Here is a 13660-nt window from a genome sequence, read left to right on the forward strand (position 1 = left end):
TTTCCTGTCGGGTCAGATTGTATGCTGATGATTGTTGCATCTACCGTGACGTCCCTTGTCTAAGCGACTCCTCTGAATTGCAAGTGACCTCGGCTCTGTCCTAGCATGGTGCAAAACATGGAGCATGAGATTAAATTTTTCAAAATGTCATGTTCTGCAATTTACAAATAAAAAGCAATCATTACCTACTCAGTACCCTTTGGGCGTCAGAAACTTATCAACTTATCATTTGTTAAGAGGTTAGGTGTTATTTTCGCAAACAACATTTCTTGGAACGATCACGTAAACCATATTGCTGCCAAGGCAAGTCGTGTGTTAAACTTTTTAAAGCGCAATTTCAAGCAGGCACCTGCTGATTTGAAGGAGACACTCTACTTAACAAACGTGCGTCCCATCTTAGAATATGGTTGTGCGACTTGGGATCCTGCAACAAAAACACTTATCAGCGATCTCGAACGAATTCAAAAACGAGCAGCAAGGTTTGTGTCCGCAAACTATGATTTCACCAAAAGCTCCTTTCAGATTTGCAAAAATTTGACAGACGCAAATTCCTTAGACTTAAGCTATTTCACAATATATTTATAGGCTCAACAGGTTTGTCTAAAGATTCATACATGAAAGCTACCAGCTACATATCCTCCCGTTTGGATCATTCTTTAAAGGTTCAAGAATACCAGTTCCGTATAAATGTCTTTAAAAACTCATTTTTTTCCAGAACAGTGCATTGATGGAATGAATTGCCGGAAGGAGTTGTCTTAGCCCCGCAATCTTCTTTTGAAAATGCTATGTCGTGACTTTTGTTGAATTAACATTTTTTGAGTCTTTCTTGCTTTCATGATTATTTTGGTATAAGTTTGCGCAGCATTGGAATGCGTTGTATTTTTTATTGCTTGTTTGTTTTGTACACAGTGTTATCTGCATGACAATGTATGCTTTGCAACTGTATCCCCCCTACAAAAATGCCCTCAACGGGCGCTGTAGGTACCTGAATAAATAAATAAATAAATAAATAAATAAATAAATAAATAAATAAATAAATAAATAAAGCTCATGACGGATACCGTAGCTGTAGTGTCTACAAGAGTCATTGTTTTCACACCATCAATAAACACTTCCAGTTTGTTCTTCAACATAAACACAGGCAGAGGTATATTGGACGTCAGCCACTCGCCGGCGGCCTCACCTCCATCGGCCGCGCCTTCTAGTTTCCCGGAGGCGGAGGGGTAGCACGACGTCGAGGAGAAGGTGACCGCCGTTGGCGCTGAGGTGGCGGCGTTCACACTGCGATCAGATGCAGGTGGTGAACTCCGCAAATTTGTCGGATGGTACGTGTCCCAAGCGGTCATAGTCGGGGATCACTGCTGCTCGTTGCAGTTGTCCGTAAATATTCGCCAGGGGTCGGTAGTCTAGAGAAGGCCGGTAACAGCTGCGGCAATATATAGCGATATGCCCTGCCATGCCACACCGGTGGCACAAAGGTTGAGAGCGCCAGCGACCGCCATAAGAGCCCTGGCGAACAAAGTCGCGACGTTGGTTGTAGCCAGGATATCGCTGCTGACGAACCACGACTTCAGGGTAGGTGGACCTTCTTTCCGTCGGCTGGTGGCCATAACGTTCGGCAATGTTGTTCCGATCGTCCATGGGCAAAGCGCCGCTAGGTTGACCCCACGGAGTCGACAGGGGGCAACATCTTCCTGCGGTGCAGAACTGTGCCGCAGATATTCTGAACAATTCCTCGCGCTCAATCTCTCGAATTATATCAGCCATAGAATTTGGAGGACAGGCTTCAACACTGGCTACAGAGGTGACATTGGCCAGCCTTCCGAATTTAGGGGTGATTCGACGTAGCTTAACAGCTTGAAATGTTCTGCAGTGTTTTATAACATCAGCGGTGGTGCTCAGGCTCTCTTTGCTAATCAGGAAATTATAAACGTCTTCCGCAATTACTTTTAGGAGGTGGCCGACTTTGTCTTCTTCAAGTATACTGGAATTCACTAGCTTGCATAACTTTAAGATGGCTTCGGTGTATGCGGTGCAAGTTCATCCGGGTACTTGCGCGTGGTGAAGCAATGTCTGTTCCGCACGCTTCTTCTTTGCCGATTCATCCCCAAAATTTTTCTTTATCTCGCCTGTAAAGGTAGTCCATGAACTTAGTGCATCCTCATGATTGTCGAACCAGTCAGAGGCAGTGGCGGCAAGGAAGAACACCAAGTTAGCGAGTTTAGTAGCAGCGTTCCAGCGATTATATTTGCTCACCCTTTCGTAGTGTTTCAGCCACTGGTCAACGTCCTCCTCAAGTTTTACAAAGAATGTGTGAGGCTCGCGGCAATGTTGCCAGTTGGTCGCTGTGGATGGCCCGGGTTGCTCGGCATTGTCGTCTCCAGGCATCTCTGATGGCAGTGGTGGGAAGCCAGCGAGTCTACGGCTCCTTCGATAGATGAAACGCTCCGTGGTCGATACCCAGCACCTCCACCACGCTGTTACGTGCTTAGCACGCACGGGGGTTTATTTACAGAGGGGATCGATAGAAGCAGGACGGCGAAGAAGCCTACAAGAGTCCTGCTCTTTTTCTTCATTTTCCTCTACCGGTCCGTCCTACCGTTGATCTTCTGCTTCTTCCGTCGATGTTCTGTGAAAGCACGTGACAAGATTATTGCGACCAGGGGTTACGACCAAGGGTGTATTGAGACCACGACGGGCGACTGCGAACCAGCTGGGTCCACTTTCCGAAAACGAGACACATCCACATAGTTCTCCTCATCTTCTGCGCAGTCAACGATGCTCTGGACTAAGGACACCTGCCCAAGAGGACGGAGACCAACGCTCAATATACCATTGGTTGAATAAAATGTGCCTCTTCCTCCTGCTGGCGCATGTTGCGTAGACTGGCAATTGCATCAGTATGCGTTTAAGCGAGCATGCGACATTGTTCTCCTCTATAGGGTGAAAAGCGAATGTTTTTGTGCTTTTTACGACTAAAAAGAGTACTCAAAATGCGCTCCAAGTTCTTCGTCTTTCCTCAGTCCCCATGTGTTCACGCTTCAGGCACCTCCTCTATTCACTGAAAGCAAAGGCAGCCATAATGATTAACCATATGTCTTGTTGTTACTTTTGTGGTCCCATCTGCTCCAAATTTATGTTTGGTGTGAGGTCCCAATGTTCACCACCAATTTCTGGCTTAGGTTCTTCGACGACCGACCCTACGCCTGGGAATAAACTGTTGAGTCTGCTGAACACAAAGGTGCAGTCTTATAATCCGGGTAATGACTACACTGTAGAAGACTGCTCATGGGTGTCGCCTTCAACTACTCAAGGGGAGGACGACTACATTGTTACACTGATGGACGGCCACGTTTATAACCTTGTTCAGCCCGGTCTTATAGCAAGGTAATATGGCTAGCATTTATACTAAGCATGGCTGCGCCGAACACGCTGAATGGCGATAAATTGATCCGATCCATTAAACATCCTTCACCTCTAACCCGCTGGAAGTTACGAAAATATCGCTATTTGCGGATTAACTGCCGATTATTATCACCCTCACTGATGATGTTGTTCGTATTACATTAAGGGTAGCGATCGCACGTTCGCTTTTCTCCTAGCCTGCGGCGTGCGGACGTTCTTCCTAAGAAGGACACGCTGGCTGATTTAAGGGAAGCCTCGAGCTGAGGACTTCACCGCTCCTCAGCAACCTTACGACTTCTGCACATCTAGATAAGCGGCTACCGTGGGCGAATCGGGTGCGGTGGTTTCCAGCGCCAAATTAAATCTCGGGAGTGCGAAATGCTCGCACCTGACGCAGCGTAAATCTCATCAGCTATTTGAAAAAGTGCTAGATATGTACGAGACTTGTGGCAGAGCAATGTGGCAGAGCTCTGTGTTATGAACTGCAGTAGACTTGCATAGACTTTAGGTACCTCAAGGAGGAATTCTAAAGGTACACACACGACGTACCGTTTACCCATGTGTACCAGGTGTGATGTGACGTCCTACTTGATTGCGCTGTGTGACATATGCGTGTGACCTGCGCACAAAACACGCGGGCATGTATAATTGGTCTAATCCGCTTAACTCCGCCTCCTGCAACCTTCACCTTTTCACATGGCAGTAACACTTTCAGGTTTCCTGTGCTTACACCACATGTGAACATATTATGCGATTGTTTGCAGTAGATAGTGCTTATTTAGCACTCAACTCTCGAGGCAGCAAGAATTTTGGGACTACAGTGAGAGGCTATAGCAACCACAATAACATATGCGCCTGCTGACGAGAGAATTTCTCTGCTAAGCAAGTACAAGTGAGAGAAATTTCATTTACCGTTTGACCTTTCAACTGCATTCATAGCTGCAATATACTTCCAGAAGAGGCCAAATACGGGCTGGTTGTTAAATGTCTGAAGAATGGGATAAAACAGCGCAACGGAAGACGAGACAAGAGAAGCGCTGGTGTTTGTACTTCTCTTGTCTCGTCTTCCATTGCGCAGTGTTATCAAATTCTGCAAGCAATATAATGCTTTCTATATATTGGCCTTCAAGTAAAGTAAGAGGTCTTTGGAGGGAAGGTGTCTGAAGAGCGCCATGTGACACCAGTACAAGAGTAGTAGGATGACATGGCTATCGTTCTGCTTTAATTGTCTATGTGAAATGCCATGTGACATGGTTATTAGAGCAGAAGGATAACAGGGTTGTTCTCCACCTGTAATAACGCCTGAAAATGCTGCCTTACAGATCATCAATTCATAATAATCTTCAAAGTGGTAGTGTTTGTTGACGACCTACTGTGAAAGGACGCACATACATTACTTCTAACAGGGGAATGCGAACATAACCCATTGAGATTCTGGTTCGAATCCGAGAGCGCAGCACACTGATATTCACACTGAAGCGCTCGGCTACTGACCCGAAAGGCGCGGTTTCGATCCCGGCCGCGGGAGCCGAATTTCGATGCAGTCAAAATTCTAGGGGCCCGTCTACTGTGCGAAGTCAGTGCGCGTTGAAAAAAACAAAACCTAGGTGGTCGCAATTTAGGGAACCCTCAACTACGGCGTCCCTCATTGCCTGAGTCGCTTTAGGACGTTAAATAAACCATATGCCTTGAAGGAGCACAGACAATAAGGAACGCACCACATCTGGTAAGTGAAGACAACCTCTCCGATGCCCCATTTTTTAGGCCTATTTACTGAAAAGCAGGCATTTCACTTGCACGATGTCATAACTTCCAGCCGTACATTTTCTGGAAGTTTAAATACTTGCAGTGCCTTACACTAGCCGGTAAGAATTCGTATTGCCGCCATTTCACGCAAATATAAGACCATTTGTATGAGGCGAAAGATTAAACACATAACTTGCTCACCCAAATTTCATCGCTGAGCTCTCCACTGCATAGGGCGCTTCAAGGCCTGCACTGAACAGAGGCCTCCTTTTCTCGGGCTAGCTCTTCGTTAACATCCAGCAATGATTTTTTTCTTTACTGCGGCCTGCCACTAAAGGCATTTTACAGCTACGGGCAACGTTACCGATGTTACACAGATGATCGAGGGGGCAGTTTCCTTGTTGTTGAAGCCGCATCCTTTGCGCGAATTCTTGTCCTGTAGCTTGTTGCTGTGGCTTTCTTAGCTTGTACCAGACCTCTACAATGAGATTGCACCGACTATCTATCTTTATAAAACGCTCTATTCAGTATCTCTTCGATTCGAATTCAGTACAAAGAGAAAAAAGACAGCAATTGTCGTAGAAAATACTTTAACAAAGACTGTAGATGACAGTAAATTTGTTAATCATTATTTAGAATAAGAGGGTTGGGCTTAAATTTGGAAATGAAAACTTTTACGTCTAAAAATTTCTCAGGGCCTTAGCACTGCCTAGTGGTACGCAAGCCTCATTACCTCCGAGAAGGCGGCGCTTGTCAAAACCTTGATAAAAAAAGCCAGGCTGTCCATCCCTTCATTCGTCCAGCCACCAGATAAGTTCTACTGCTTAGTCCCGTCAGTGCTTTGATGTATGAAGTAACACTGCGTCGCGTCCAGAACTCGTTTCTTGACATAATGGTTCTGACAACAGCAGCTCTGCGTCATTGGTGAGCGCTTTAAGCAGGTTAGCCCGAAGATGCGATACAGAGGTGCATATTGTAGCGTGCAACATGAAATAGAACACCTGAGCAGAGACGAAAAAACTGTGGCAGTCCCTCAGTGGTTGGAGTGCGCGAGCGAGAGACAACAAACTTCCCTCTCCCGTGACTTCCTCAGCGCTCCTTCCTTCGATAACAGAGCCAGATCTTTTAAGTATAATATGCAGCGTACAGCACAAGTTTGCTGGAATTGATGAGCTATATATTTGTGATCTTTACAGCAACTTCCACAGTCTAAATTATCTCCTGCTCTTCATGCTGAATATTGTGATTCAAAGTGGCTTCATACCATTTTATTTCTAACAAACGCGTCTGTACCACTTGACAAGAGGGGAAAACGGAATAACATTTCAAATTTCCGCCCGATTTTCATTGTTTCATGCATATTACAAATGTTACAAACATATTTTATCTGTAATGTGAGAACTCCTGCCGAAGCGCAATCTCCTTAGCAAGCATCAATATAAATTTGTTGCGGGTTCTAATACTCACGCATTACTAGAAAAGCTAGCCGATTCCCTTCATTCCAGTTTTGATAAAAACGAAGCGTCATCTGGTCTTTTTCTTGATGTTAAAAAGGCGTTTAATACCGTACCTCATGATATTCTTTGGTAAAAGCAGCCTAGGTATGGGTTACGTGGTCCGTTTTTGATGTTAATAAGAAACTATCTACCCGAGCGATCGAGAATGATGGCACTCGGACCTGCGCAAAGCAGAATCATAAACTTGAATGGTGGCGTTCGCCAGGGTTCCATCTTGTCTCCTGTTCTATTTAATCTCTATGTTAATGACCTGCCCAGAGTTGTAACTTCTTCAAATATTTATCAATACGTCGATGACACACTGCTCGTTTCAACTAATGCCGACTCTTCATGTGCACTTCGGGTGCTTCAACAGTATGCTATTAAGCTGTACGATTGGTTCTATAGCACCCGGCGACGCTAAAAGCGCAGGCGCTTGTAATGTAGTAGCGTGCGGCAGCCGAGCGGCCGCAGCAGAGAACCAGCGAAGACCGGTGCAGGACAAGGAATCAGCGTTTATTTGTCTGACGCTTCTTTTATACACAGCGGTTGCTTATCCGCTGCTGCTATCGTGCGCGTCATGGCAAAGTGACGCGTCATGCACTTGACGCTATCACATTCCTTCCCTCCAAGATCTTCGCCTCCACTCATTAGCTGCAGTGGCGGAAATCGTGGGAGGTATATCGGCGTGGTGGTTTCCGGGCGCGCTGGCTTCTGCGCAGTGTTGTTGGTGGAGAGTCGGAAGGCGCTTCAGCTTGCGCCTCAGGATGTGCGTTGTGAGCAGCTGGCAGCTGCAATTCTTGCCCGTCTTGTGGTGGCGGGGTCGGGGTTGGTGCATCATCGCGAAGAGGGGGTACTGCCGCGTCCGCGTCATGCTGCGCCTCTTGTGGTGGGGAAGGGAGCGTCTCCTGATGACGCTCAAAGTCGTCGGTGTCGGGTCGTCCCGGGGCTTCCGCCCCGGTGTCCAGTCCTGCATACTGGAAAGAGCTGCGCGATCGCAAATGATCAACATGAACGTGCCGAACTGTGTTCTGAGTCTCTACGAGATAGGTCACACGGCTGACTAGCCGCACTATACGTCCTTCCGTCCATGACACCTTCTCTTGCCGGACAGTCTTCACGTACACCCAGTCTCCTTCCTTAAACGAACGGAAAGTTGATCTCCGTTGGTCACGCTGCTGTTTTAGCCCTTCTTGCCTACTCTGCATGTCATCCCGAAATGATGGCCTTAGTAATGACAGTTTAGTGCGTGGAATTCGTTTCAGAAACAGTTCAGCCGGACACTTGCCTGTTGCCATGTTAGGGGTTGTCCTATACGCCAGCAGGAAGTCGTCCAGTCTCTCCCGCATCGATCTGTTGTTACCTCCCTTGTTGTCGTGCAGAAGCTGTTTACGAAGACTTCTTTTTACAGTTTGCACCGACCTTTCGGCAGCCCCGTTGGACTGCGGATGGTATGGCGGGCTGTACGTGCGTCGGATGCCACAGGCATCGAGGAAGTCCTGGAACTCCTGCGCTGGAAACTGGGGGCCGTTATCAGAAACCAGTTGTTCAGGGTATCCGTAAGCAGCAAACAGACTCCGCAAGCGTTCGATAGTCTTCGTGGCTGTAGTAGAGCGCATAGGAAACACTTCGATCCACTTTGAAAACGAGTCCACGCACAAAAGAAATGTTTTTTCAAAGTCAAAAAAGTCGACATGCACTCGCTGCCAGCAGCGGGCGGGAAACGGCCATGGCTCGAGTGGAGAACGGGGAGCGCTATTTTGCATTTGTTGGCAAATGCTACACGTTTTTACCGTGCTTTCGATCTCTGCGTCTAGCCCTGGCCACCAGAGCAAGATACGTGCGAGCATCTTCATGCGTGAAGCACCGGGGTGTTCCGTGTGCAACAGACTCAACACTGCATTTCTGATCTTTGTTGGCACAACAACACGACTGCCCCATGTGACGCATCCCGCTTCCAGCGACAGCTCCGCACGTCTGTTATAGTACGGTACAAGTTGAGCATCTTTGATTTGTGCTGGCCATCCTTCAAGCGTATATCTGTAGACTTTGCTGAGAATGCCGTCATACTTGCTAGCTTTGGCAACGTCTTTAGCCGTCAGTGGCGTAGTTTCAAAAACAGCGAGCGTATGTGTTTCATCAACGCTGTTTTCGGTTGCAACAGGCAGTCTGGACAGCGCGTCCGCCACTTCCATTCGAGATCATTTCCGATATCTCAAGTCGTAGCGATAAGAAGCCAGGATTAACGCCCACCGTTGCATTCGAGCAGCCGCCAAAGATGGGACCTGCTTCCGTGGCCCTAAGATGCCTAGTAATGGTTGATGATCCGTGAACAACGTGAATGCCCTTCCATATAGGTAGCGATGAAACTTCTTGAGAGCAAAGATTATTGCCAGCGCTTCTCGCTCGATCTGGGCATAGCCACGCTCAGCTTGCGATAACGTCCTGGAAGCAAAAGCGACAGGCTTTTCTTGCCCACTGGGAAGTATGTGAAAAAGAACCGCGCCGAGCCCATACTGCGACGCATCACAGCTTAGAGCCAAGGGTTGCTTCGTATTGTAGTAAGCAAGTACCGGACTGGTCGTGAGCAAGTTCTTTGTTTTTCGAAACGCGCGAGAACACTCGCTTGTCCATTTCCAACGCGTGCCCTTCTTCAGGAGCTCGTAGAGCGGCGCAGCCACAGTCGCCAAGTTCGACAGGAACTTGGAGTAGAATGTTACCATTCCCAGGAAAGACTTTAGTTCAGTACCATTTGTGGGCTCCGGTGCACGCTCTATTGCCCTTGTTTTCGATCCCAGGGGCTTTATTCCATCCGCTGAAGTTATGTGGCCCAGATAGCGGACTTCACTGCAAAAGAGCTTGCATTTTTCCATGCGCAGCGTCACATTGTGCTCCTGCAATCGTGTCAAAACTTCTTCCAGCCTTTTCCGAAATTCATTCTCACTTGAACCTCCAATGATGACATCATCAATATAACACCCTACTTGAGGGTTACCCTTGAGAAGCCCGTCCATGAGCGACTGGAATATGGCAGGAGCACTGGCAATGCCGTAAGGGAGCCGCTGGTACTGGTAAAGACCTTGGTGGGTGTTTATAGTTAAAATCGCCTTTGCATCTTCGGCAAGTTCTACTTGCTGGTAAGCGGCAGCAAGGTCTAGGACGCAGAATACTTTTGAGCCTGCCAATGTTGTGAACAAATCTTCTGGCAAGGGAAGAGGGTAGTGCTCAGTCAGCAGCACAGGGTTCACCGTGACCTTGTAGTCACCGCACAACCGCACTTTTGCTCCTCCGTCTTTCGGTACCACTACCAGCGGAGTCGCCCAATCGCTTCTGGTGACCCTTTTCAGTACCCCCGCCCGTTCCAAGACGTCTAGCTCTTCGGACACAGCTCGCTTCAATGCAAAAGGCACGGGACGGGCCTTGCAAAATACTGGCTTGCTGTCTGGCTTCAAGAGGACCTGTGCTTTGTAGCCCGTTATCAGCCCCATCTGCGGTGAAAACAAAGCCTCAAACTTCTTCTTAAGTTCCTCCACGGCGTCGTCTTGCTGTATAGCATGAACTTCCTGACAGTTTAATTTCAGCTTCCTCAGCCAATTGCGGCCGAGCAGACACGGCAACACTTTTCCACCGTCATCTACTATCAGAACAGGTAGAACGTCAGTTTGATTAGCGTGCTCAACACGCACATCAGCCGACCCTACGACAGGCACTAGTTCTCCTGTGTACGTTCGTAAAGGAACCGTAGCCGTCGCTACTGTCAGATGGGGAAACTTACGAAGAAAAACTGACTTCGGCATGACGGTGACGGACGCCCCTGTGTCTATTTGCATGCTTAAGGCCTGTCCTTCCACCAGAACTGTGACATAGTATGCAGACTTATTTGTTGTCATACTGTATATTTCTTGCTCTTCGTCAGACTCATCGGCCGAGCTATCGATCGCATTCAGCGCGTTCGGTTTGCCTGTGCGCTGCCTGCACTTTGATTTCAAGTGACCTTGCTCTCCGCAGTTATGACACTTGTACTTGCGATATCGGCAATTATTGGCCGCATGGCGTTTACCGCAACGGAAGCACTCTACGGGCTCAGTCTTGCTTCGATAATTGTCCTTAGCACGGTAGCCTTGACTCAGAACATCAACTTCTAGTCCTGAGAGCCTTTGTGGTATACTTTTCCGCTCTTCTAGCTTAACTTGTTGAGTCTGGGTGGCTGCTAGTTCACGATTTAGCGCAATTTTGCACGCCTCTTCGAACGTCAGCTTTTCAGCGGCAAACAGCTCACGCTGAGTGTCGACGCAGCGTAGCCCGGCGACTAGCCTGTCTCTAAGCGCTTCGTCGAGAAACTTGCCAAACTCGCAAGTTCTGGCCAGGTGCTTCAGCTGCACAATGAATTCGGCTACAGTCTCTTTCTCAAGTTGCAATCTTCGGTTAAATCGGCACCTTTCCGCAATCACGGCCTTTCGGGGACTGTAGTGTGTTTTCAGTAGCGCCGTGACCTCGTCATACGTTTTGCTGGCAGGGGAATTCGGAACTAGCAGGTTCTTCAATACTTCATACACTCGAGGTCCTACTACAGTCAGGAATACGGCTAGCTTCTTGCCTTCAGCCACATCATTTGCCAAGACGCAAAGCTCAAATCTTTCCAAGTAGGACTCGAAGCTGTCGCTCCTTTCGTCAAAAGTAACAATTTTTCGCACCTTCGCCATTCCAGCATTCGCCAGGCAGTAGTCTTCAGCAGCAACCGAAGAAAGCAGCCAGCCGCCTCGGTCCCACCCTCGTCGCCAGTGTAATGTAGTAGCGTGCGGCAGCCGAGCGGCCGCAGCAGAGAACCAGCGAAGACCGGTGCAGGACAAGGAATCAGCGTTTATTTGTCTGACGCTTCTTTTATACGCAGCGGTTGCTTATCCGCTGCTGCTATCAGTGCGCGTCATGGCAAAGTGACGCGTCATGCACTTGACGCTATCACAGCGCTGAGATCGGCGTTCCCGCGATAGAAGAAAATAAATATGGACAGCACGTGATCGGAGCGCACGCCCGGAACGGGCTGTTCGGAACTAGAAGCCTGCCATGCTGGTCATCTTGCTCTGGTGCTCCGCTGCGACCCCCCAATTCTTCAACAGTGGTGACCCGGCGAACCGTGCCTTCTATCCCAGCGGCGTCCTAGCATGGCGTACTGGCAGGACCCAAGTTTCGACCTGCCGCTCCCAGCGTCCCGGCCTGCAGGCGTCGGCGGGTTGTTCGTTCAACTGGAGGCTGCGATGTACCTGAACGTCATTACCATCCAGCCGTTTAAACACGCAGTCCTTTGCGACATCATCCCGCCCGACCTCCTGCGTCGGCTCACCTACTCTGCCTTCGGCGGCCGGCCATACGATGAGCTGCGTGCAGCCGTCTTGGCGTACTTCGGCGCCTACTACGTTCCGCCGCTGCTCTACGACGCAGCGGACCCGTTTTCGCCGCCGCCAGCCTCTGGCCCTGCACCGGCCTCGCTCGCGCCCGCGCAGCCTTTATCAGAGCCCGGCCCGCCTCAGCAGCTCTCGCCGCCTCGCCGCCACTCCAGTCCAGCGTCTCCGGCCCGGCCTCTTCAGCACCGACCGCACCAGACGCTGCCGCATCGCTTCCAGCAGCACATCCTGCTACCCCGGTTACGCTAGCAGCACTGTGCGACGACTCCACGGCCCCAAGTCCGCAGTCATTCCCTCAGCAGCTCGTTGAGGTGCCTGGCCCACCGCGGTTTGCCACGTCAGCGAACTCAGCGACAGATGCGCCTCGCACCACCCTATTCAGCGCCTCCGGCCATACCGCCTCCCATAAGGACGATACAGCGTCTACGGCACAGCCCCGTGAGAAACTTCTCTCATCTGCAATAGTGCCGCCGTCAGTCGAGCTCTTCCTCGACGAGTGCCCCATTCCGCCAACTTCTGTACCCTACTGCGTAGCACCGCTGCCAGCCGAAAGCTCACCTACCGCCCCATCGCTCATTCCGCTAAAGCCGTCAGTCACTGACCTGAGCGATCGTGCTAAGGGCGAAGTGAGATTGCTGGCACCGCGTCATCTGTCAGATACCAGTCCCACTACCCAGGCGGCCACACTGCCTGCCCAAGAGGCCCCACCCCAAGCCCTCAGTACTGTAAACCGCTTCTCGGAGTCTGGCCCTGGCAGCTCGACACGGTCGCAGCAAGCGTCTGCTTTGGTATCTGCCTTGAGCCACCTTCAGCAACGAATGGTAGAGCTACCCACACCGAGTAGTGCGGCAGTTGTCCATTCAGCACCTGTGTGCATTGCTGTCAGCCCGCCGTCTGATGTAGCAGTCTCTGCTTCACGGCCTGTCACTGCCACAACCTTCTTGCAGTCACCCACAGCCGACCATGCCCACACGCGAATCAGCACTGGCCAGTTGCTCCGGACTGCCACTCTCCCTTCACCCAAGCACCTGGCATTGAGCCCAGCAACTTGCTCCGGCATCGTCACAGCTGTCGCCGTTATGTCGACGGTCCCACCACAGCTGCTGTCAGTCCATGGAGCCGTTTCGGCCGCTCCTGTGCTTGTGACCGCGTACACGGCGCGTCAGATCCTCATGGACATCAGCCGCAACGTTCCAACACCGATGACACTTGTGTCAGCGGGCAGCACTACAGTCGGTGACGGCCCGACCATGGCCTACCCTGCCCCCATGTCCCTTGTCAGCTCGGCACCCTGCATCATGCGCCCGTTGCGCAGCAGCCAGGCTCGTCCACCTGAGCCCGCGCACTCCACCCGACCGCTCTTCCCGGCCCCTGACATGAACTTACCGGACCTTGTAGCGACCCCGTGGGGACACTGTTCCTCTATCTGCCTGCTTGCCTGCCGTGGCTACTCCATCTCAGCCCCGTCGGCGCGTACATTTTGACGTTCCGTCTAGGCGGGGGGCCCTATAGCGCCCGGCGACGCTATAAAGCGCAGGCGCTTAGATCGGCGTTCCCGCGATAGAAGAAAATAAAGATGGACAGCGCGTGCTCGGAGCGCACGCCCGGCAC

The 13660-nt window shown here is 50.2% G+C and overlaps 1 protein-coding gene across 1 annotated transcript in view; it reads left to right on the forward strand.

Moving 5' to 3' along the window:
- LOC149345008 (uncharacterized) overlaps positions 1 to 13660 on the forward strand; it is a 53447-nt gene that overhangs the window by 2060 nt on the left and 37727 nt on the right. The window contains exon 2 of the mRNA XM_089547346.1: positions 3183 to 3387. Coding sequence (XP_089403472.1) covers positions 3183 to 3387 — 205 coding nt within the window. The remainder of the gene's footprint in view (positions 1 to 3182; positions 3388 to 13660) is intronic.

The sequence above is a fragment of the Amblyomma mixtum genome, chromosome 5, assembly GCF_055824585.1.
Source record: "Amblyomma mixtum isolate Tamu chromosome 5, ASM5582458v1, whole genome shotgun sequence".
Taxonomy (NCBI): Eukaryota; Metazoa; Arthropoda; class Arachnida; order Ixodida; family Ixodidae; genus Amblyomma; species Amblyomma mixtum.